The 10,314-nt window shown below is 38.5% G+C and overlaps 1 protein-coding gene across 1 annotated transcript; it reads left to right on the top strand.

The window, feature by feature from the left end:
- The first annotated feature begins 3,322 nt into the window (after positions 1-3,322).
- On the top strand, positions 3,323-3,828 carry LOC114510820 (zinc finger protein 2 homolog). Its single transcript, XM_028529297.2, has one exon. The coding sequence runs from the start codon at positions 3,391-3,393 to the stop codon at positions 3,826-3,828; it is 438 nt and encodes a 145-aa protein (XP_028385098.1). The 5' UTR covers positions 3,323-3,390.
- The last annotated feature ends 6,486 nt before the right edge of the window (positions 3,829-10,314 follow it).

The raw sequence follows: 10,314 nt of genomic DNA, 5'->3' as shown, positions 1-10,314 counted from the left end.
GTCTGTTTTGATAAATGTGTATTCTACTCTTGTTGGGCATAGTGTTCAATTAATGGCAGTTCATTTATTTTCTTGCGTTACACACACATTATTCTTATGTATTTTCTTGTCTGCTTGTTCCATCAGCTACTTAAAAAGCAATATTATTAATTATTAGTGTTAAATCTCCAACTATGACTTGTCTATATATTTTTTCCTTTTTTAAATTTTTGCTTCATGTATTTTGAAACTATGTTATCGAGCTTATTATCATGTTAGATTATGTCTTGCTGTTGAAAATACCCTACCACTGAGATATTCTTTTCCTCTGGTAATACCTCTTGCCTTGGAGTTTACTTTGCTTGTACCACATTGTATCTTTTTATTTATCTTTACTTTTTTAAAAGATTTTATTTATTTTTTTTAGACAGAGGGGAAGTGAGAGAAAAAGAGAGGGAGAGAAACATCAATGTGTGGTTGCCTCTCATGGGCCCCTCACCGGGGACCCAGCCTGCTACCCAGGCATGTGCCCTGACTGGGAATCAAACTGGCAACCTTTTGGTTCACAGGCCAGTGCCCAGTCTACTGAACCACACCAGCCAGGGCTATTTTTACTTTCAACTTAATTGTTGAAATGTTAAAGTAGCTCTCCTGTAAATAGCATTTAATTGGATTTTGTTTATAATCCATTTCAGCAATCTTATTATTTAATTTGACTGTTTACTAAATTTGTATTTAGTATATAATTATTGATGTGTTTAGGTTTATGTCTACCACCTTGTTATTTTCTTTTTGTTTCATCTGGTCCTTGTTCCTTTGTTTTTCCATTCTGCCTTTTGTAGTAATTTGATATTGTTTATTAATCCATTTTATCTCTTAGTTTCTTCTTAGCTTTATATCTTTGTAATATCATGTAATCTTATGTCTTATTTGCACTAAGGTTAACAATACAAATTTTATCATAAAGTACCTGATGGTAGTACTATGTCATTTAATGTACAATGGAAGAACTTATATTGACATAATTGCAATTTTCCCTATTTTATTTCTGTTTCTGTATATTTTATTTACAGAAATATTTTGTATTATATTATGTAATATTCTGTATAAATATTCTGTTGTTACTACTTTATATAGTCAACATCTAGAAGGAATTTAAAGGGAATTTTGTGCAATATTTTTTCATAATGAATTAGTCTTTTGCTTGCTCTTAATTTCTTTCTGCAGCTCTAGGCTTCTACATTTGATCATTGCCATTCAGTCTGAAAAATATGCTGCATTCTGAGGAACTTTCCAATACAGTCTGTCATCATTTTAAACTCTTAGCTCCTTTTGGGCTTTCTTGTTCCATCATTCTGGGCTGGATGAGGTTCTCACTTGTATGTCAGTTCTCTCTGATGGGCAGTTGAAGTTCATGAATTGTCCTTAAGCGAGCAGAGAGGATGTACCAGGACAACTTCATGAAATTAGAAGTGAGGGCTCAGGTCCTATCTCTGGGATTGGTGCTTCAAACCCACACTGCCTATGACCCTTTACCTTTTTTTGTTGTTGTTATTTTTTTTGGTAAGTCTTTAATATGTGCTTGATAAAAAAGTTACATTTTAAAAGTGGGAATTTAGTTTTCACGTATATCTTTCCCTCAGAGAGACTGTCATTTAGAATGGTTTGTCTAGCTGTACTTACCATAATACTGAAGTATGTTATGAAATGATAAAAAATATGAGGTCAGATGTCAAAAACCTAAGATTTTCTCTGCAGGTTGTTGCCCTTGAACAGTAAACATCTATTATGATGAGGTCTACATTATTACCGTACCTGGCTTCTCTATTCTCAGTTCAGATTACTTAACTCAGTATTTAGTACATGCTGAGGTGCCTATTTCTAACAGATGTGATATACCAGGTTTCAGTGCTCTACAAACACCAGCATCCCACATTACTTATGCTATGATCTTTCTCTGCTGATTAGGTTCCAGCTTTCTAAGTTAAATTATATATCAGTAATTTTTCCTCAAGATCCCATCTCCATTGCCCAGGTTGGGTTTGAGGCAGACATTTACAATAATCGACCCTTTATTTGTGAGTATCAACCATTACTTGTTGACTTTACTACCTTAACTCTCAGAGGGTTACCTTAGTCTACTAGAGTTTGGATGTTGCCTTACTGCCACTGTAGAGTAGTAGCAACAGAAATTGCCTGTAGATAAAAAATTAATAGCAAAATTTCTAGGAAATACATATACATACCTACACTCCTGTTGTTGTGGTTGGTGCTGTTTTGAAGGATAATGGTGGGAGGGGAGAGACTTCTAGGTAGAAATATAATACTTTTTTTAGATTTTATTTATGTTTTAGAGAGAGGGGGAAGGAGAGAAACATCAATGTGTAAAAAAGGTTGCCTCTCACACTCCCCTAACTGGGGACCTGCCCTGCAACCTGGGCATGTGCCCTGACTGGGACTCCAACTGGTGACTTTTCGGTTTGCGTTGGTGCTCAATTCACTAAGCTACCCCAGGCCTGGGCAACATAATCCTTTAAAACCAAGGCTATGCAGAAAGTTGATAGAAACCAATAATAGTAAGGAACATTGGTCAAATGGTATAGTGAAATAAAACAGGATAGTGAGGTAGAAAGTGAGGAGAAACCACATTGGTTGGGAGGTAAGGGAAGGTCTCTCAGAAGAGGTGACCTGGAAGTTATGATGTAAATAAGGAAAAGAAGGGGAAGGGTTGCTGACCCCTAAGACCTTGGGATCAAAGGAAGGTCCATGAATAGATAGCAGCTGTGCATTTATTGGAGAAATGGTCATAAAGAGTGAGAACTAAAGAAATATAAACGAAAACAGGACAAATGCCCTGGGTAGTGTAGCTCAGTGGATTGAATGCTAGCCCGCAAACTGAAAGGTCACTGGTTCGATTTCCAGCTAGGGCACATATCTGGGCTGCTGGCCAGGTCCCTGGTTTGGGGATATGTGAAAGTCAACCAATCTACCTTTCTCTAACATATTGATGTTTTTCTCCCTCCCTCCCTTCCCCTCTCTCTCTAAAAATGGATAAATAATCTAAACAAAGTTCTTAAAAAAAAAAAAAGAAGTCACCATCAACTGAAGCCATTTTTGGTGAAGAACTGCCTAGCAACATGAGCCTGGTAAGATTCACAACAGATGACTCCTGGAGTTGTACTCTAGCGGCAACTGGGAACCTGAGGATGAATCAGAAAAGCAGAAGGAACACAATGGAAGTATTGGGCCAGTGGAATATAAACAAGGGCAATAGTGACCCAGGACAGGGATTGGGAAAATGCTGAAGTTGTCAGAAAATGCGGTTTCGATTCAGACTATTTTTTCACAGAGAATTCTTATCAAAGAACATTTCCATCAAGTTGACTCAGGAGTTCACACCTCTCTTAGGTCATGAGAGCTCATAGTGGGGGGAAACCCTATGAATGTAATGAATGTGGGAAAGGCTTTATGAAGCTTTCATCTCTTATTCATTATCAGAGAAATCATAGTAGAGAGAAAGCCTATGAATGTGGGAAGTCTTTCCAGCAGAGACTCCACCTCATATTACACCAGAGAATTCACACTGGTGAGAAATCTTATGAATGTGATATATGTGGAAAATCATTTAGCCAAAATTCTCACATTAATGTACACCAGAAAACTCATACTGGAGAGAAACACTATAAATGTGAAAAATGTGGAAAATCCTTCAGTGGAAAGTCTAATCTTAATGTGCATAAGAGAACACATACTGGACAAAAACTTTACAAATGTGGCAAAGCCTTTAGTGATTGCTCATCATATCTACAATGTGAAAGGATGCATACTGGACAGAAATTACAAATGTAGTGAATGTGGAAAAGCCTTCAGCCACAGCTTTCACCTGACAGTTCACAAGAGAATCCATACTGCTGAGAAAATATAGAAATAAAATGAATGTGGGAAAACTTTCAGTTTTCATTTATATTTCACTCAACCAGAGAGAACATACACTGGAGAGAAACTATACAAATGTCATCAGTTTGAGAAAGCTTTCTGTCAAGGTTCTAACTTTACTGGGCATTAAAGAACTCATACCAGAGGGGAAAAAAACTACACATTTCATTTTAATAATAAATGCTATACAATTACATTTAGATTTTGTCATTTTTTACCCATTCTCAGAAGGGCTGAGCCTGGGTGGCATTTGATGCCTTGGGAAATTTCACTAATGCCAATGAAAAATAATTACTAAGATCAAAACTCACTTCAATGCTAGTTAATATGATCAACCAGTATGGGAAAGGCTGTTGCTGAGAAGTCAAAATACGTTGATGGTATTTGATTAAATGACAATGTACAGTTCCAAAAAGCCAGAGTTCCAGAGTTTATTATTCCCCTGATGCTAGAAAATTAGGCTGCTCCTGATTTGTTTCAGGAAGTCACTATAAACTATATGAACACCATATGAAACATGGAAAACACCTATAATGTGCAGTAAAAGGTGCAGAATTATGGCTATGTTACCTTACATGTGCATTTGGACATGGACTTAAAAAGGAAACACAAAAATGAACATATCTAATTAATAAGAGTCTTGGAATATTGTGTAATTGCTTTTACATTTCTCAAAATTTCTATAATTTTACAATAATAAAAAGAAAATGGGGAGGGGATATAAGGGAACTACATGGTAATAAAAATACAATAAAATAATTTTTAAAAGATAAAGGAGAAAGAAGTAGAACAAATATCAGTCTGAATCATTAGAAATTGATGCACTAAGGTAGCAAAAATAAATAGAAATAGGTTTAGTGGTCAACACAAAAATTTAGAAAAAATTATTTCTAATCAAAGCAGAGGGAAGGTTATAAGATAAAAACAAAAAATACCTGGTCAAAGGTGACTGAGAAAAACTAAATGATCACAAAAAACTTTGTTACATTGGGAATAAAAAGAACACAAAACAACATCAAAAGTTTTGTATATTTTTGTGTACACTTGAAAACTTAGCTGAAAAGACAATATTCTTGGAAAATATAACCTGACTGAAGAAGACACAGAAAACCTAAATAGACTAAACATTTTGGATTAAATTGGAAAAGTTTTCAAAGAATTACTCTACGATAAAATTCTAAGCCCAAATTATTTTACCAGTGAATTACTTTCACTTTAAGAAATACAAACTTTTGGTCCTGGCCTGGTAGTTCAATTGGTTAGAGTGTTGCCCCAGTTCGCCAGGGTTGTGGCCAGGACACATACAAGAAGAACCAATAAGTACATAAATAAGTGGAACAAATCAATGTTTTTCTTCCTCCCTCTCCCTCCCTCTCTCTCTCTTTTAAATCAATTAAAAAATACTGGAAAGAAAAGAAATAGAAACTCTGATGTACAGCTATTTCAGAACATTTACATTTTTTATGATACCAATTTGTCAAAACTCAAAGAAAATTTAAAAGCCAGTATCTCTTAGGAATATTAATGCAAAAGTTCCAGATCAGACTATAGAGCTAGCACCCATAGATTTAGGAATGTGAACTCCAATAATCGCATGTGGCTCTTCCCATTAGGATATATACAACTTAATTTTCCATTGTAATTAAGCAGTGAACAAAAGCCAATCATCTCAATGATTAGTGAGAAAGAAGTTGATAAAATTTGATTATTTTAGGACAGAACCTGGTAACAGGAATAAAGTATTTTTACAGTATGACAATACCAGGCTACATGGTGACTCTACAGCTGAGGTTGGCAAACTAGAATCTACTGGCCAAATCCAGCCTATATGTTTCTGTAAATTAAGTATTATTGGAAAATAGTACATACTTATTCACTTCTATGTTGTCTATAGCTATTTAGTAAGGAAGAGTTAGTACTTGCTAGAGATTGGATGTCCTGAAAAGTCAAGTTTTACCAGAAACGCTTTGCCAATCCTTGACCTAGAGCCGTCTCCATTCCACTCAGGGAGGACCAAGGCAAGGTTCCTCACTAGTCTGTATGTATAAGCAAGCAATTCATGAAAGGAATACAAATGGACAGTAAATAACATAAAATCCTGTATTTGCATCTCATCAATAATCAAAGAAATGCAAATAAAGATGAGAAAGCTATGCTTGTTTACTTGGGCACCTTTTATGAGGCAGGCAGTATCCCAAGCACTCAGTCTATATAACCTTTTTTAATACAGAAATCCTAGTGAGAGAAGTTCTATCATTTCCATTTGACAGATGTAGAAAATGAAGTCCAAAGAGGCCAAATGGCATGTAAAGATTGGCCAAGATTTTAAAAAGACTTATGTTGGATGTAGGTAAAAATAATGGGGAAGTGGAACCTATTATTCAGCACACATGCATGATTATATAGGTGCTCCATTTTTACAGGGTGGTCAGGTTGGAAGTGTCCAAATATATGTTTATGAGCTGATTCTGCAATATCATCTTTGCAATTTCCTCATGGAAGTCACTGCCCAGATATGAAAGCATAGGTCATAGGACCATTATTATGGTATGATATGTAACAGCAAAATGCTAAGTAAACATGCTCAGCAATAGGAGAATGTTTCAGTAATTATACTGCAGAAATTAAATGGCATATTTTGGGGAAACAAAATTCAATTAATAACAACATCAGTGGTCCCAACTCTATGCAACCATAAGTTTCTCCCAGGGGAACTCTGGAAGAATGCCACCCATGTTAACATCACTTATCCATGGGTGGTGGGATTTTAAGCAATATTTGTTCCTTTCTTCCTAAGTGATATTTTTAAAATCCTAACCCAAAGACATTTTTTTTCATTGCTTTTTTTTTTTAATATTTCCATCTTTTTTTTTTTTTTTTTAGGGAGGGAAGGAAGGGGGGGGAGAGAGAGAGAGAGAGAGAGAGGGAGGGAGAGAGAGAGAGAAACATCAATGTGCGGTTGCCGGGGGTTATGGCCTGCAACCCAGGAATGTACCCTGGCTGGGAATCGAACCTGGGACACTTTGGTTCCCAGCCCGCGCTCAATCCACTGAGCTACGCCAGCCAGGGCTCATTGCTTTTAAAAAGAGAGCAAGGGAGAGAGAGAAACATTGATCTATTGCTTCCCATATGTGCCCGGACCAGGGATCATACCCACAACCTAAGTATGTACCCTGACTGGAAATTGAACCGCAATCTTTCAGTTATGGGATGATGCTCTAATCAACTGAACCACACTGGCCTTTCCTAAATGATTTTCATTTATTTACAATGAATTGTATTATTTGAACTAAAAATAAATTTAAAAACTATACAGCAGTGAAAATAAATGAAATAGAGCTTCACATATCAAATAGGACAAATCTTGCAATGATAAATACATGGAGCAAAAATTCAAGTTGAATATAAAATCTTTATGGTATCCATAGCATTTATATGAATGCAAAACATCAAAGTAAATAATGTTTTGTACTGCTCTTGAATTCACACATGTTGTAAGGTTTCAGAAAACATGGAGTGACCCACATCTCATTCAGGATAGTGGCTGCCTCTGGAGGAAAAGAGGTTTCTATTAGAGATGGGAAGACAGGGGTTTCCACTCCATGAGTAAAATGTACTTTTTTTTTCCTAGTCAAGGAGTGCATTCACAGGGTTTCACTGATTTCCTTACAACTTTATTATGTTTTACATTGTTTTAAAAGAAAAATGATCAGCTCTTTAACATTAAGTTTGAGATGAGAAAAACTGCAGGCTGAATGTGGAGCTGGTGGCAGAGGCACCCTGAAGAGCTGTGTGGAAGCTTCCACCTGGCCACCATCAATGCAGAAGCATGTTGATTTCCATGTGTGTGTGGTGGGGGCCAGTTGGAGAGAGGCTCAGAATCCCATAATGTTGAACTTAGTGACTCCTAAACTCTTAGCTGGTGAACATGAGTTAATCCTTGGGTTTGAGAGCACAAGGTAACCTTAAGTCTACCTTACTTGTGTTAGTTATTTTATGGCCAAATTCATAAAATGGCTAACTTTTTCCAAGTAATGTGCTTTGAGCTCCCCTCCCTTTACCTTTTATTCTCATCTGGCTATGATGAAATGGAATGAGCTAGAGCCCTTCATGTGGCATGGGGTGACCACTCCATGCATCTCTCAGACAAAGGGCTTGTCCTGGGAAAGCCTATATTCTCCTACTGTTCTGGGTCTTCCCACTCAGAAACCTCAGTGGCAGCTCAGACCCCTAATAGGGGCATTCAAGATGATTGTGCAGCCCAGTCTTTGCCACCTCATACCACAGTTCTGCAGTATGGTACTATCCTACACAACTGTGGTAACTTTAGTGCGAGAGGGTTTGGGTCAGAGGGAAGACCCAAACCCTGGTATCTGCACACACCTGTAACCCATTTCCACCCAATAAGGCTTTTGATGAACAGCTCCAACTTGAGAGGCCTCCTCTATGCCCTGCCCTGTTCAGGGTGTTACAAGCTGAACTGCAGCCCATGATGCAAAACCTTGAACCAACCACCTGTTGTCTCTGCCTTTAAAGTACTAATGTCCACAATATGACTACTGATCCACTCTAATCCAAACTGCTGCTGTCATCTCTCATCACTGCCCTAGTTTTTTTTTTTTTTTTTTTTTTTTTTTAGTTATTCTTTTTAAAGAGAGGGGAAGGGAAGGAGAAAGAGAGGGAGAGAGACATCAATGTGTGTGGTTGCCTCTTGCACACCCCCACCAGGGACCTGGCCCACTACCAAGGCATGTGCCCTGACTGGGAATTGAACCAATGACCCTTTGGTTCACAGCCCAGAGGTTAATCCTTTGAGCCACACCAGCTGGGGCTAGTTTATTGTCACTAGTCACTAGTCCTTCCCTCCCCCTCTGTCTCTTCTCCACAGAGAAGCAAGATTGATGCTTTGATAAGGCCAGTTTATCACTTCTCTGCTCAGAAGCATGCCCTGGCTCTCCATTTCACTCAAAGCCAGAGCCATCCATCATGAAGCCACTGAGGCTCTGCCCTCCAGTCTCCACTGGCTCTCTGACCACCGTGCTGTCAAAAAGAAGGTGGAAAAAGGAATAGGCAAGGCAAATAGGGAACAAGAAGGAAGGGTCTGGGGTCCAGGAAAGCTCTTGGAGAGGTCAGCCCCAACACAGGTGGGAAGGAGGCTTTGAGAGTCGCAAAGGGCTATCAGTGGTCTTAGCCACCAGAGATCCCAGGGCCAGTTAGGGCTGGAGGCTAGGGATCACTGCCTAGGGGGTCCCCTCCGTGCTGGGTGAGGACCCTTTTCTTCCTCCCTGCCAGTACTTTTGAATGGTGGCCTTGATTGGCAGCTTGCCAAGACAGGTTTTGTTGGCTTAGTTCTCCGCTCTGTTCTTCAGCACCACTCAATAAATGTTAACTCAAGGGGGTAAAAACATAGAATAGGTCGATGATAACTTGCATTCCGATAAAGCTTCATCATCTAAAGAGTATTTGGGGAACAAGCTCGATGTTGTCAGCAGTAGAGCTTCATATTCAAGGGAAAGCTCAAAATTGGGTTCCTCATGTGGAAAAGGGTATCATAACAGCCTCTTCTTCACAATCTTGTGTCAGTGTAGACCATCCAAACCTGTAAAGAATTTTTGTAATATTTTGTGCTCTGGCCAGTGTGGCTCAGTTGGTTGGAGTGTGGTCCCATTAACTGAAGGGTCATGGGTTTGATTCCAGATGAGGGCAGTACCTGGGTTGCAGGTTCACCTCACTGCGGGGGTGTGGTACCGGCGCAAACCAGAGGCAATCCATCCATGTTTCTCACATTAATGTTTCTGTCCTCTCCTCTTTCCTTCCCCCTTCTAAAATCAATAAGCACGTCCTTGGGTGAGGCTAAAAAAGAAAACAGTTTATGTGAGTCCAAACTGATGATATTGCTGGGAAACAAGATCTCAAATGCTTCAAAGGATGGTTTTGCAGTTTCTCTTATGCATTTGAAATTAAGGAGGGGATGTAATCTTATGCATTTGAAATTAAGGAGGAGACGTAATGAAGGTTACATGGAGGTGGGAGAAATACGTGAGGATTATTTTACAAGACAGTGAAGGAGATTATGTGCTCTCTTGTGGATAGTCATGCTTATTTCAAAGGTGAGTTAACCTAAATGCACAAGAACAATGGAGAGGGCTTTCTAAAGGCAAAGATAAGCCTTTTACTAAAGAAGTTACATGTTAGGACCTGACCACCCAGAACACCTACCCAGTAAGGAATTTATGATCAAATCACCCTGTAAGGATACTTTTCCATAGAGCACTTTTTTTCACCCACACTTGTAGTTTTATCAAGTTCCTGTTGCTCAATGTGGCCACCGTGAGCTGCCATTTTACAGATGGGCAAACTGAGGGGGTTTGGGGGCCTGACTTAGACAGACAACCCTCC

This window comes from Phyllostomus discolor, chromosome 12, assembly GCF_004126475.2.
Source record: "Phyllostomus discolor isolate MPI-MPIP mPhyDis1 chromosome 12, mPhyDis1.pri.v3, whole genome shotgun sequence".
NCBI lineage: Eukaryota > Metazoa > Chordata > Mammalia > Chiroptera > Phyllostomidae > Phyllostomus > Phyllostomus discolor.
Note: the sequence above shows the minus strand (reverse complement) of the source record. Positions and strands in the feature narration are given on the sequence as shown.

Bases quoted from the DNA above. Each gene is read 5' to 3' on its own strand.
- LOC114510820 (XM_028529297.2), top strand. From the start codon at position 3,391: ATGAGAGCTCATAGTGGGGGGAAACCCTATGAATGTAATGAATGTGGG.